Source organism: Ceratotherium simum, chromosome Y, assembly GCF_057802395.1.
Source record: "Ceratotherium simum simum isolate JZ-2026a chromosome Y, ASM5780239v1, whole genome shotgun sequence".
NCBI classification, from domain to species: domain Eukaryota; kingdom Metazoa; phylum Chordata; class Mammalia; order Perissodactyla; family Rhinocerotidae; genus Ceratotherium; species Ceratotherium simum.
The window spans coordinates 1,200,281-1,213,126 of NC_141941.1; the positions used below are offsets into that span (position 1 = coordinate 1,200,281).

The following is a 12,846-nucleotide window of genomic DNA, read 5'->3' on the forward strand; positions in this document are numbered from 1 at the left end:
TGAACAACCCGGGGGGCTGTGTCTTGTTCTCCCACACTGGATTTTCAGTTTGGGGACTTGTCACATATTTGCGGCATCCGATGCCCATGCCCTGTGCAGCATCTGGCTTAGTGTGGGAGCTTCACAAATTACAGTTTGTTAATTTGTAACTATGTTACACAATTATATAAAGTATATTACGTCTAAAATATTTATAATTTATAAGATTATATAAGAATATATAAAACGTACTATACATAATATTTGAAATATATTATTATACATTTATATTTAAAATTTACATATTATTACACATTTACTTAAAAGTACTACGGTATATAAAGTACATATAAATAGCGAATATATCATTTATATATTATTGTCATATGTTATCAAAAGTAAACAAATATTCTGTAAAAATATAAAAATTTAAAAAATAAATATAAAAGTGCCATAAGGTTATGTTTATGTTATGTATTTATATACGATTGTACAATTAATCAATATACACAAACACAAAAATAATTTAAAAATTAATAAATAATTAGATACTAAACACAAAATCTAGAATTAACTTGTATTGTCATATATGACGTATAATTGCAGCAACAATTAGGCGCAAGCACGCGTCCCTGCTCCCGTGCCCCGCGAGGCAGAGGACCCCGCACCGCGACCCCCGGTGCAGCCTCGGCAGGCTCCGAGCACAGCTAGCGGCGTGGGGGGCGGGGCGGGATTGCGCACGCGCAGTGCACACCTCGGGCCGGCCCGCCCCCGCCCAGGGCCTCCGGAAGTCCCGCCCCCGGGGGCGGGTCCAGGGCCGCGAGGAGAAACCTGGGGCCGCCGCGCGGCAGCTTCCGCGGGCCCGGGCGCCGGAAGCGGAAGTGCGTCACAGGGGCGGGCGGTGTCGGTGGCGCCTCCGGCGGACGGTGGGACGCCGGGGGGAAGGCCGCGCCTGTGGGTCGGGGACGCGGGAGCTGGGCCAGCGCGGCGGCGGGGACGCAGGCGGAGCCCCGCGCCGGTGAGCGCCGCCCCCGCCGGCCGGGCCGGGGTCTGGGGCCGGGGCGGGGGGCTCGTCTGTGGGGCCGGGGTCTCGGGCCCGGGGGTCTGGGGGCCGCGGCCTGGAGGTCTGGGTTCTTGTGGGGCTGGGGTGTGGGGCCTGGAGGTGTGGGTTCTTGGGGAGCCGGGGTCTGGGGCCCGGAGGTCTGGGTTTTTGGGGGGCTGGGGTCTCGGGCCCGGGGGTCTGGGGGCCGCGGCCTGGAGGTATGGGTTCTTGGGGGGCCGGGGTGTGGGGCCAGGGTGTGGGACCTGGAGGGGTGGGTTCTTGGGGAGCCGGGGGCTGGGGCCCGGAGGGCTGGGGTCTTGGGGAGGCCGGGGTCTCGGGCCCGGGGGTCTGGGGGCCGCGGCCTGGAGGTCTGGGTTCTTGGGGGGCCCGGGGTGTGGGGCCTAGGGGTCTGGGTTCTTGGGGGCCCGGAGTCTGGGTGCTGGGGTCTCGGGCCCAGAGGTCTGGGGGCCACGGCCTGAAGGTCTGGGTTCTTGGGGGGCCAGGGTGTGGGGACTGGAGGTCTGGGGTCTTGGGGGGCCCGGGGGGTGGGGCCTAGGGGTCTGGGTTCTTGGGGGCCCGGAGTCTGGGTGCTGGGGTCTCGGGCCCAGAGGTCTGGGGGCCACGGCCTGAAGGTCTGGGTTCTTGGGGGGCCAGGGTGTGGGGCCCGGAGGTGTGGGTTCTTGGGGGGCCGGGGTGTGGGGCCCGGAGGTCTGGGTTCTGGGGGGGGGGGGGTGGGGGGCCCGGGGGTCTGGGTTCTTGGGGGCCCGGGGTGTGGGGCCCGGAGGTCTGGGTTCTTGGGGGTCCGGGGTGTGGGGCCCGGAGGTCTGGGTTCTTGTGGGGCTGGGTGTGGGGCCCGGAGGTCTGGGTTTTTGGGGGCCGGGGTCTGGGGCCTGGAGGTCTGGGTTCTTGGGGGGCTGGGGTCTCGCGCCCGGAGGTCTGGGGGCTGCGGCCTGGAGGTCTGGGTTCTTGGGGGGCCGGGGTGTGGGGCCAGGGTGTGGGACCTGGAGGTGTGGGTTCTTGGGGAGCCGGGGTCTGGGGCCCGGAGGTCTGGGTTCTTGGGAGGCCGGGGTCTCGGGCCCGGGGTCTGGGGGCCGCGGCCGGGGGGTCTGGGTTCTGGGGGGGCCCGGGGTGTGGGGCCTAGGGGTCTGGGTTCTTGGGGGCCCGGAGTCTGGGTGCTGGGGTCTCGGCCCAGAGGTCTGGGGCCACGGCCTGAAGGTCTGGGTTCTTGGGGGCCAGGTGTGGGGACTGGAGGTCTGGGGTCTTGGGGGCCCGGTGTGGGCCTAGGGGTCTGGGTTCTTGGGGGCCTGGAGTCTGGGTGCTGGGGTCTCGGCCCAGAGGTCTGGGGCCACGGCCTGAAGGTCTGGGTTCTTGGGGGCCAGGGTGTGGGGCCCGGAGGTGTGGGTTCTTGGGGGCCTGTGGGGCCCGGAGGTCTGGGTTCTTGGGGGTCCGGGTGTGGGGCCCGGGGGTCGGGGTTCTTGGGGGCCCGGGGTGTGGGGCCCGGAGGTCTGGGTTCTTGGGGGTCCGGGGTGTGGGGCCCGGAGGTCTGGGTTCTTGTGGGGCTGGGGTGTGGGGCCCGGAGGTCTGGGTTTTTGGGGGGCCGGGGTCTGGGGCCTGGAGGTCTGGGTTCTTGGGGGGCTGGGGTCTCGCGCCCGGAGGTCTGGGGGCTGCGGCCTGGAGGTCTGGGTTCTTGGGGGGCCGGGGTCTGGGGCCTGGAGGTCTGGGTTCTTGGAGGGCTGGGGTCTGGTGGCCGCGGGCTGGAGGTCTGGGTTCTTGGGGGGCTGGGATCTGGGGCCTGGGGCTGGGGCTGGGTGACTTGGGTCTACAGGGGCCTGGAGTTGTGGGCTTTTGGGGGTACCGGGGTCTGTGGGGGTCTGGGGGCAGGGTAGCGGGGTCAGGCGTTATCAGGGGAATCCTGGAGAGTCCAGGGTACTGGGATCGGGGTTACCAGGAGCCTGGGCGTATTGAGGGCGGGTTGGAGGGGCTGGGGGGTGGTGAGGGGTGGCGAGCACTGTGGGGCTAGTAGAGGTACTGAAGGTGGGAGTCTGCAGGGAGCTGGGGGCCCCAGGTCCTGAGGGGCTGGCAGAGGTGCCAGGGGTGGCTGGAGACACTGATGGTACCAGGGAGGCGGGGGTCTGGGGGTGGTGCCAGAGGGGTCTGGGCAGTAGGGGGTGGAGGTAACAGGGTCTTTAGGGGGTGGGGGTGCCTGGGGGTACTGAGGGTAGAGGGGGTGTACCGGGAGGGTACGGACAGGACAGTGGGGGTGGCTTGGGGAGATGAGGCGGGAGTTGGGGCCCAGAGGCAGCTGGGGGGGGCCACAGGTACTAGAGGGGAAAGGGGGCCTGGGGGGTGGTTCTGGGCTGCTGGGGGTGGCCTGGGGTATCAGGGGCAGGCGAGGTGCTGCCATCGTTACTGGGGAGATGGGGAGCCAGGGAAGCTGGGAATACTGCGGTTCCTGGCCAGAGGGGGTGCTGCCTGGTCTGGCTCCCTGTGTGGCCCTTAGGGTCCTAGGAGATGCCTCTGGTCTCAGCACAGGCCTGAGTCCCTCTCCTGTACCCCAGACCCCGCAAGTGGCTCTTTGGTCCCGATTGGACCCTCCTGCCTTGGAGCCCTGCACTGGGCTGTGCCTCGCGGGCGTGGCAAGAGGCCTCTGACCCGAGCTGGCGGGTGGGCGGGCTTAGGGGCACAGTCACCTGTAGTGTCTGGGTTTCTGTGGGTCAAGCTCAGCTGGAGGCTGGCTTTCTGGAAGCACGGACCAGTCAGACCAGTAGGAAGACCTGCTTTGGAGAAGAGGGGAGGAGGGAGAAGGCGCAGACACCCTCTGAGCCCCAACCTTTGGAGAGGCCCTTGCCCTTTTCCCTTTAAGTTGGGCTAAAAGGATGCGTCTGCCCACAGTGGAGATATTAAAGTGGACGGTTCTCGATTGTTTCTTCCGCCTGAAACTCCCTCCTTGTGTGTTCAGTGGAAACATAGGCCTCCTCCTCCGCAAACCCTCCCAGGTCCTGCAGCTGGGCTCTTTCCATTAGGGCGTCCCTGCCTTAGGGAGGTGTTTGTGCCTTCCGGTGGAACGACATGATTCTAGCTTGGGGCTAGGGGCAGCCGAGCTCAGCCCGGCGCTGGGAGAGCCGCTTCTAGGTATTGGGCTGGGTCAGTGCTGACAGAGGCTGGGGCACTCAACCCTCCTTAAAAGTTTTTGCCAAACCTCCTTAAAGGTGTTTTTCCCCCTTTAGTGTAATCTGATGAATCAGAGCAAAAAGCCCAATCTCAGGTGATCTTTTGATGAGGTGGGGACCAGTCTCCCTGACGTGGCAGAGAAGCAGACTTGTTCCTCCCCTCCGGGCCGGACGTGCCGGCCAGCACGGGGACACTGCCCTCCGGCGCCTGGCCCTTACGGTCTGTGTTTGCGTTTCAGGCCCGACGCCCCGGCTATGGCCGCGGCTACCATAGTCCACGACACGTCTGAGGCGGTGGAGCTCTGCCCTGCGTACGGCCTCTATCTCAAGCCCATCACGAAGATGACCATCAGCGTGGCCCTCCCGCAGCTGAAGCAGCCAGGAAAGTCCATCTCGAACTGGGAGGTGATGGAGAGGCTGAAGGGCATGGTGCACAGCCACCAGTTCTCCACCCTGCGCATCTCCAAGAGCACCATGGACTTCATCCGCTTCGAGGGCGAGGTGGAGAACAAGAGCCTCGTCAAGTCCTTCCTGGCCTGCCTGGACGGCAAGACCATCAAGCTGAGTGGCTTCTCCGACATCCTCAAGGTGCGCGCCGCTGAGTTCAAGATCGACTTCCCCACCCGCCATGACTGGGACTCCTTCTTCCGCGACGCCAAGGACATGAACGAGACGCTGCCCGGGGAGCGGCCGGACACCATCCACCTGGAGGGGCTGCCCTGCAAGTGGTTCGCACTCAAGGAGTCGGGCTCGGAGAAGCCCAGCGAGGAGGTCCTGCTCAAGGTGTTTGAGAAGTTCGGGGAGATCCGCAACGTGGACATCCCCATGTTAGACCCCTACCGGGAGGAGATGACCGGCCGCAACTTCCACACCTTCAGTTTCGGGGGGCACTTGAACTTTGAGGCGTACGTGCAGTACCGCGAGTACGTGGGCTTCATCCAGGCCATGAGCGCCCTGCGCGGCATGAAGCTCATGTACAAGGGCGAGGACGGCAAGGCCGTGGCCTGCAACATCAAGGTGAGCCCCGGCCCCTCCAGGCAGGGCGGCGGCTGTGCCCCGGCCTCTCTTCCAGACGGGGGACGGTCCCCTGTCCATAGAAGGACAGCAGGCCTGCGTTTGGTACGGTTTCAGACACAGAGAGAAAACCAGTGGCGTACACTTCGGCTCTTACAGGATCTGTATTTTAAGGAGCGAAACATTTTAGGGTAGTTGAGTTGGTGACAGACGGGCGCTCTGAAAGGAGTCATAACCGTGCCTGAGGCCAGAGCACTTGGGGCCACGGAAACGTCCCTTTAGACGAGGGCAGAAAGGTCCTTTTCTGGGTGTTGCTAGTGACTCGTGGTGGCTTCGCAGAGACAAGGATACCAGCCTGGCAGAGGGGCTGGGGTTATGGGGCCGTCAGGCTGCACGGGCCCTGTGACAGCTGGCGGGGTGGCATCGTCAGAGGGCGTGGTGGGCCCCGGTAGCAGAAGGGGTGAATGGCCTTGTGGAGGGGTGACGTTCTTATTTTAATAAAGGGCGAAGGCGAGTTACTGGTGCTCCGTGTCAGTTCGTACTCCCCGGTTGAATCGGGGCCTCGGTGCAGGAGCTCGGTCGGGAGCCGCTCACGGACTCTCTTCAGACGCGTCTGCGGGATCCCGGGCCCCGCGTGCCCGAGCGGAGGCGTTCTGGTGGCTCGCCTTCTGCGAGATGACGGGGTTCCGTGCGTCTGCGGGAGCCCGCCCTGCGTAGGTGACGCTTCCTTGTGTCTAAAGAGTGCTTCCGGGTGACTGTGCGCTCTGTTTCTCTTCTAAGGTTTCTTTCGACTCGACCAAGCACCTGAGCGACGCCTCCATCAAGAAACGGCAGCTCGAGAGGCAGAAGCTTCAGGAGCTGGAGCAGCAGAGGGAAGAACAGAAGCGCCGTGAGAAGGAGGCGGAGGAGAGGCAGAGAGCCGAGGAGAGGTATTGTCTGTGAAAGCCGCACCTTCAGAGTTACTCCTGACACCCACGCGTGTGTGTGTGCCTATTCGTGTGTGTGCACGTGTGTGTGTATTCACGCATGTGCAAGCGTGAGGGGCTGCTGGAGACACAGCGGAAAGTGTGCGCGCTCCCACCCGTCTGCCTGACTCACGTCCCGGGTCTGGCCCGGCCTCTGCCGGGCGCCTGCACTGCACCGTCCCTCAGAGCCACCTCCCGCGGGCCCAGTGCATGCTCCTGCCCGCAGAAACAGCGTCTCTCGGCCGTTTTGTGGTTTTGCATTTCTGTTGAAGCTGCCTTAATAGAGTGAGGTAGAGAGCCGATGAAGTTGCCCGGATTCTAGTAAAAACCAATTTCCGTTAAGAGGTCTTCTGAATAATTGCCGTTCAGACGTCGAAGGGCGAACTCAGGTCGCGGTCTTTCCCCCTTTCCTCTTTTGTTCTTGTGTTGTAGGTGATCTAACCAACGATGTTACCTGAATTCTGGGAATAGGAGAAATCCTTCATCTTCCGTCACCTCCGCTGTACTTTTGGCATTTCTTTCCAGCGTTCTCGTGTGCGTGCGTTTTCGAGGCACGTTTCCTACGCGGCTGTGTTTTGCTGACTTGGACGTGATGGACTTGGCTGGGTTCATCCCCGACCAGTCTTCCTGTCTGTCTCCATGTTGAGTTGACTTCCCCGCCCCGGGGGGTCTTGTTTGGTTTTCTGTTCTTCAGTGGCGTCCGTAACGCAGATGCAGAAATGTTTCTGCGTTTAGCTGTTTCCATCTTTGCAGTAGAGCCCAGGTCCAGGGTAGCTGGTCCAGACCATACATGTCATTTTGGACCTCGCCCCTGTTGCTCCCCGGAGGAGACTGGGCTTGCTGGCCCGCAGAGGACAAGGAGGACAGCGTGTGAGGGTGTGGGTGTGGGTCGGGTAGAGGGCCCTCCGTCAGCCGTCAGGAGCCCAGAAGCGAGGCCGCAGCAGTGCACAGAGGAGGATGTGGGGAGCTGGGGAGCATGGACCGTGCTGGCTGCATGGCCGTCCTCAGGAGGCAGCGCTGGGAGGGGGCAGCCTGGATTTTATGCTGGTCAGAAGACCCTGGGTCAGCTCGCTGTCTTTGGCAGAACCAGGAAGGGCAGGGGCAGGGCCCAGTCAGAGACACGGCCTGCAGCGAGCAGACCGGCCCAGCCCTTGTCCAGACGGGCATGGTCCTCGCCCTTCCCTCATCGGCCGTGACCCAGAAGCCCCGAGCTGTCGGTCCTACAGGAGTCTTCCCACAGCACTTCTGAAAGTGGCTCTAGGGGCTCCTTAAAAGGAGTAATTTCCTTGGTCTTTGTCGTAGGAAGAAAGGCCTTTGAGGACAGGTGGCTCTGTCTGTGGGCTGGACGACAGAAGACGCCCGGGGGAGGCGTGGTGAGGACACAGGGTTCCCAGACGGGACCCTCTGCTGTGCTCACTGTCACGGGGTGGCGGGAAGGGTGCCCAGGGCGAGCTCAGGTGGGTGGCCCCGAGGCCGCCTGCTGCCCTTTCTCTGGAGTCTGCAGGCCGGGCCCAGGGGAGCCCAGTGTGTCCTCCGTCACAGGCGAGCCTGTTCGTGGGGGCGGTTCAGGTCTAAGGGGGAACAGGATGTAGTTGGTGGCAGTTCAGGTCTAAGGGGGAACAGGATGTAGCCGGTAGCGGCCTGTTCTCAGAGATAACCAGCCTGGGGCTTCAGTTCCCCTTGTGTGGAGAGCCCGGGCACTCGCAGGGCTCGCCAGGCCGCTGTGACCCGCAGCTCTGGCAGCTGTGGGGCCTGACCCCTGATGTCATGGAACCTTCTGGTGGCGGCCCTCCGTGGAGGCTCTCGAGCTTGTCGGTGCTTTCCACTGTGAGCCCCCGACCTTGACGCTCTGCCCGTCCTCCTGGTGTCCAGGGGTGTCAGATTCTTGTTTCCTTGCCCCGTGCTACCGTCTGTTCACTGCATCTCTGTGCGCCTGGCGTCACTGTGACGGGTTTGGCTCTTTTCCGTAGCTGGTCGACGTCCCACCAGGACGTCAGGGCTCTCCCCTTGCGTGTCTCCTTACGCCCAGAGTGGCTTGGACGTCTTGATTGCGTCCGTCTGTCGGTTATCTGATAGATTGTAAAGCCAGAGGGTGATGTGGGGCGGGTGTGCCGTGTGAACGCACCCGGGGTTCTTCCAGACGCCCTGGCAGGGTCTTCGTGTCTCCGGGTGGCCTCCAGCTCCTCACGTCAGGGACTGCCCACCCCGTCCCCCAAGAAAGGATACTGTCAGTGTCTAAGTTGGGCGTGACGTGGAGTTGATTTAAAGAAAAGTCTCGCTCTCCGGATCGTTTTTATTTAGGAATCTCACAGGATGTCTGTAAGATGGGACGTGCCATCGGGGATCCCTTGATCGGGGGACACACCCAGAGCAAGCCGTCCTCGGTTTTCTGTCCCTGTGGGTTTGCTTTTTCTGGAATTTCACGTGAAAGAGGTTGCATGGGACATAGTCTTCCGTGTGCAGTCTTTGCCTTGACATAATGCTTCTGGAATCTTCTGTGCGGCTGTGCCCCCCATTTGTATCTCATTCCTCTTTATGCCCCGTGGTTCCGCACGGCCTCTTTGTGAAAGCCCCGGGGAAGGGGACGTGTAAGCGTTGCCAGTACATTGTAGAAGGGGTTCCTCTCCGAGCTGAAAGCTGTCTCGGGTGGCCTCTGCTCGCTGCCCGGTCGTGTCTGGGGGCCCGCGGGCCGGCGTTGGTGGAGCGTCTCTTGCTGCTGCTGTCGGCTGTTGGGGGTTCCCTCCTGAGTCGGGCTCGCTTCCCCCCGACTCGTGGGCTCTCTCGTCGGGGGCTGGGAGCGCTGTGGGTCGGGGCGTCCTGTTTGCTGCTGAGCCTGGTGCCCAGCCTGTGGTCGGCCTTTCCACCGTTGGGTGGCGTGTCTCGTTCAGGATTAGACGTTGACGCCGTCCCTTTCTGCATGGCTTCGGGTTTGGGATCATGCCTAGCAGGACTGTCCCTCTAAAGGTCCTGGCAGTCCTCGCCCTCCTGTGGTCTGCTGCTTCTGGGGTTCCTGGGGTTATGCTGGGGTACAGAGTTGAAGTGCTTCCTCGTGTGTGTGCCCGTCACCTGGTGCCTGCTCCCCCCACGTGCTCACACGCCGCCTGTGTCGCGCACGGCGCGTGCCCGCACGCCCCGTCCCTGCTGACGCAGCCCCCGTGTGCTTGGCGCAGGAAGCAGAGGGAGCTGGAGGAGCTGGAGCGGGAGAGGCGGCGGGAGGAGAAGCTGCGCAGGAGGGAGCAGAAGCAGAGGGCCCGCGAGCTGCGCCGCAGCCAGAAGAGGCTGGAGAGGCTGCAGGCCGAGGAGCAGAAGCAGCTGCAGGAGAAGATCCGGCTGGAGGAGCGCAAGCTGCTGCTGGCACAGCGCAACCTGCAGTCCATCCGGCTCGTCGCGGAACTGCTCAGCAGAGCCAAGGTACCCGCCGCTGCGCGGGCGGGCGGGCGGGCTGCCGTCTCCGCCATCCGCCAACACCCGGGGCCAGCGTCCCGGCCCCTCCTCCCTGCCACCGCCACCGAGGGCCATCCGTGCTCACGCCAGGGGTGACGCCCGTGCTCGGGTGGCTCGTAGGATTCCCCTGTCGTTTCAGATTTCACAGCTGCGCTTCCCTCTTTGGAAGCTGCTAGAACTTGGAATTAGCCTAACCTGAGGTCAGGCCTCCCAGGCGCTGGCCTGGCAGCCTTGGGGTGGCTGGGGGCTGGCCACCGTCCCCCAGACTGAGGCACAGGCAGAGCTCACCCTGCCCCTGGAGCTCTTTGCCTGCTGGGGACGCAGTGCCCGGCTCTGGTCAGGTCAGCCGTCCTTGCTCTGAGGCCTCTAGGCAGCGGTCTGGGGTGGGAGGACGAGGCCGAACCTGGTTGGTACAGTGGGGACCTGCGGTGGCCCCAGGGCGTCCCCAGAGCCTGGCCAGGCCCGTGTGCCTGCTCTGCAGCTGTGGATCTGACAGGTCTCAGGCGGTGCTGTGCCAACGACCCTCTCGGTGCCGGGAGCCTTCGCGCTCCTCCCGGAGGCCTGACCGGTAACTCCCGCGAGCCGGGGGCCCGCGGATGGACCTCGCGGGGCACTCCTTGTGCTCAGGCGGGCCACGTGCCCCCGTGGAGTCAGGCGTGGGGCGAGCCCGTAACCTGTTGTCTGATTACAGTTGTGATAAGTCCCCGGGAAGGAGCGTGGCAGGCGTGCTGAGACCTGTGGCCGCTCAGCTCTTGTCTCATGGTGAATATTGAAGACACTAACCCAGGCCAGGCCCAGCACGTCCCGTGGCGGCGGCCACGGCCGCCTGTCTCTGTCATAATCTCAGCTCCCCATAGCCGGCGACTGCTTGCGACCTAACAGCAGGCCCCGTCTGTGACCTGGAGGGGCCCGGGCCCCGTCCACCGTGCCCGCCCCAGGGCCGGCCACGTAGCTTCGCCACGGGGTTTCCATCTGGCCCGGGCACGCTCGGGATGGGCGGGCCGTGCTCCGGCCAGGCTGTCCATCCGGCGGCCCCTGGCCTCGGGGTGTGGAACCCCAGCGCCTCCTCGGAGCGCCGAGGTAGGTGCAGAGACGCGTCTCAGGCGCTGCGCTCTGTCCCGCAGGCGGTGAAGCTGCAGGAGCGGGAGCAGAAGGAGGAGACGCTGCGGCTGCGGCAGCTGGAGGAGCGGCGGCGGCTGCAGGAGGCGGAGCTGCGGCGGGTGGAGGAGGAGAAGGAGCGGGCGCTGGGGCTGCAGAGGAAGGAGAAGGAGCTGCGCCAGCGGCTGCTCAGCATCCTGCTCAGCAAGAAGGGCGACGACCCCCATGCGCACGAGGAGCTGGGCGTCTCCCACGCCGACCTGCTGCAGCCCGTCCTGGACATCCTGCACACGGTGTCGGCCGGCTGTGTGGGCGCCGCCGCGCTGCCTCCCCTCGCCGGCCCGCCGCCCCCCAGCGCCCCCAAGGAGACCCCACCCCGCCCAGAGACCGACGGCGCGCCCAAAGACGTGAACGGGAGTGTCGCCGAGGAGGCCCAGGCCGGGGAAGGGCAGCCTTCCCGCCTCGCCACCCCCGACGACGGCTCGCCCGGCCAGAGGTGCCCCGGCGTCCTCTCTTGCATCCCCGACAACAACCAGCACCCCAAGGGCGTGCCTGCCGCCTGCGACCAGAGCGCGCCCAGGAAGGACGTGCGTTCCGAGCAGGACAAGTGCAACCGGGAGCCCAGCAAGGGCCGCGGCCGGGCCAGCGGGGAGCGGAGCGGCGACGACAGGCGCAAGAGGGAGAGGAGCCGGCCGCGGCGGGCGGGCAGCCGGGAGGACGGCAGGCAGCCGCGGAAGGAGCGGCGCGCCCACAAGAAGCGCTCGCACCAGGACGACAGCCCCCAGCGGCGCAGCGCCAGTCCCGAGCACGGCCGGTCGCGGAGGTCCCACAGCAGAGACCGGGGCGGCAGGAGGGAGAGGAGCCGGGAACGCGGGGGCGGCTCGGGCAGGAAGCGCAGCCACCACCGCCGCGGCGAGAGGTCGCGGTCGGGGTCCCCCAGCCGGCACCGCAGCGCCTGGAACAGGTAATGCAGGGCGGGCCCCCACGCCGCCCTCCAGGGACGGTCAGGGCCGGGGAGCGGCCTGGCTCCCGTCCTGCTCACCGCGTCCCAGGAGCCGCCCCGCGTGGAGGAGGCAGCGCGTCGGAAGGCTCCTTCCGTGAACGACTGGCGGCCCTCTGGCTGAAACATGTCGCCAGTCGCTAGCTTTAGTTTTCCTTTAAAACTGTTGATCCAGTAGCTTTAATCTCACCAGTCTCCTCTAAATCAGGAAAGAGGCCCAGGACGACCGCTGGGAGGATTGCAGACCCGTGCGTGCCCACGGGCAGAGAATTCCCGTGGGCGCTCAGTGACCCTCCCGTGGCCTGACTTCACGGGTGGCGCGTTCTCCATTGTTGGGGACGAGTCGTGCAGTGTGCACAGCCACGGTCCCGCAGGGAACTGGAAAGAAAAAGCCTCGCCCTGTGGGATTTTTTCCCTTTTTGTTTTCGTCAGTTGAACTGGTTGGGAAGCACGGTGTGGGTGGGATGCCCAGAGAGCAAAGTGGCGGTGGCGCCTCAAGTCGGGTGGGGAAGGTGCAGGTCCTGTAAGATCGGGCCTCGGACGGGCTGTCTGTACCTGGGCGAGAGCCACAGGGCGGTCCCGTGCTCCCGAACTTCACAAACATTCACTTTTTACACGTTCAAGTCAAGAAGCATCAAAAAGATTGGTCAAAAGCTTTGGTTTCTAGTCAGGGTTAGCGTGTGTGGTTTTTTTAAGAAGCCATTTTGCTAAATTATTTTTACTTGGAACGTTTCAAACAGATTTCAGGCTGCAAACTTGTTAAATTTTATATCGTTTGTGTCTCCAAGGGAAGCCCAGAAATACTTAAGAAGAATTGTAATGTTCACGTTAGGAGGGATGGTGTTTATCTCAGTTTGCATTTTTATGGTGAAATAAAATCCTTTTCCAGTGAGCTAACATCTTCCATATTTATGGGGGTTTTTTTGTCTTTTTTACGGTGTTTGGGCGACATCATTGAGCGGAGCTGAGTGTAGCATATTTGAAACTGATAGAAACGATTTGCAGTAATGCGTTTCGTGAGCCGTCCATATTGTACGATAACCCCCTGGAGGAGAATCCTGGGTCTTTTGCTTTTTTTACCGAGAATGTAAAGTTTAACAAATTCACAAAAGCAACCTTTTTAAACCTAAGGAA

General features: G+C 62.9%; 1 protein-coding gene across 1 annotated transcript; it reads left to right on the top strand.

Annotated features, from left to right (window-relative positions):
• The first annotated feature begins 891 nt into the window (after positions 1 to 891).
• On the top strand, positions 892 to 12,604 carry LOC147911598 (A-kinase anchor protein 17A-like). The gene is made up of 5 exons (XM_087427904.1): positions 892 to 997; positions 4,431 to 5,208; positions 5,986 to 6,134; positions 9,341 to 9,581; positions 10,739 to 12,604. Exons 2-5 carry the CDS (start codon positions 4,447 to 4,449, stop codon positions 11,678 to 11,680), a joined length of 2,094 nt encoding a protein of 697 aa, XP_087284030.1. The 5' UTR covers positions 892 to 997; positions 4,431 to 4,446; the 3' UTR covers positions 11,681 to 12,604.
• The last annotated feature ends 242 nt before the right edge of the window (positions 12,605 to 12,846 follow it).

Bases quoted from the DNA above. Each gene is read 5' to 3' on its own strand.
- LOC147911598 (XM_087427904.1), top strand. From the start codon at position 4,447: ATGGCCGCGGCTACCATAGTCCACGACACGTCTGAGGCGGTGGAGCTC. The intron at 5,209-5,985 runs GTGAGCCCCGGC...TTCTCTTCTAAG, and splicing joins CCGTGGCCTGCAACATCAAG to GTTTCTTTCGACTCGACCAA. The intron at 9,582-10,738 runs GTACCCGCCGCT...TCTGTCCCGCAG, and splicing joins AACTGCTCAGCAGAGCCAAG to GCGGTGAAGCTGCAGGAGCG.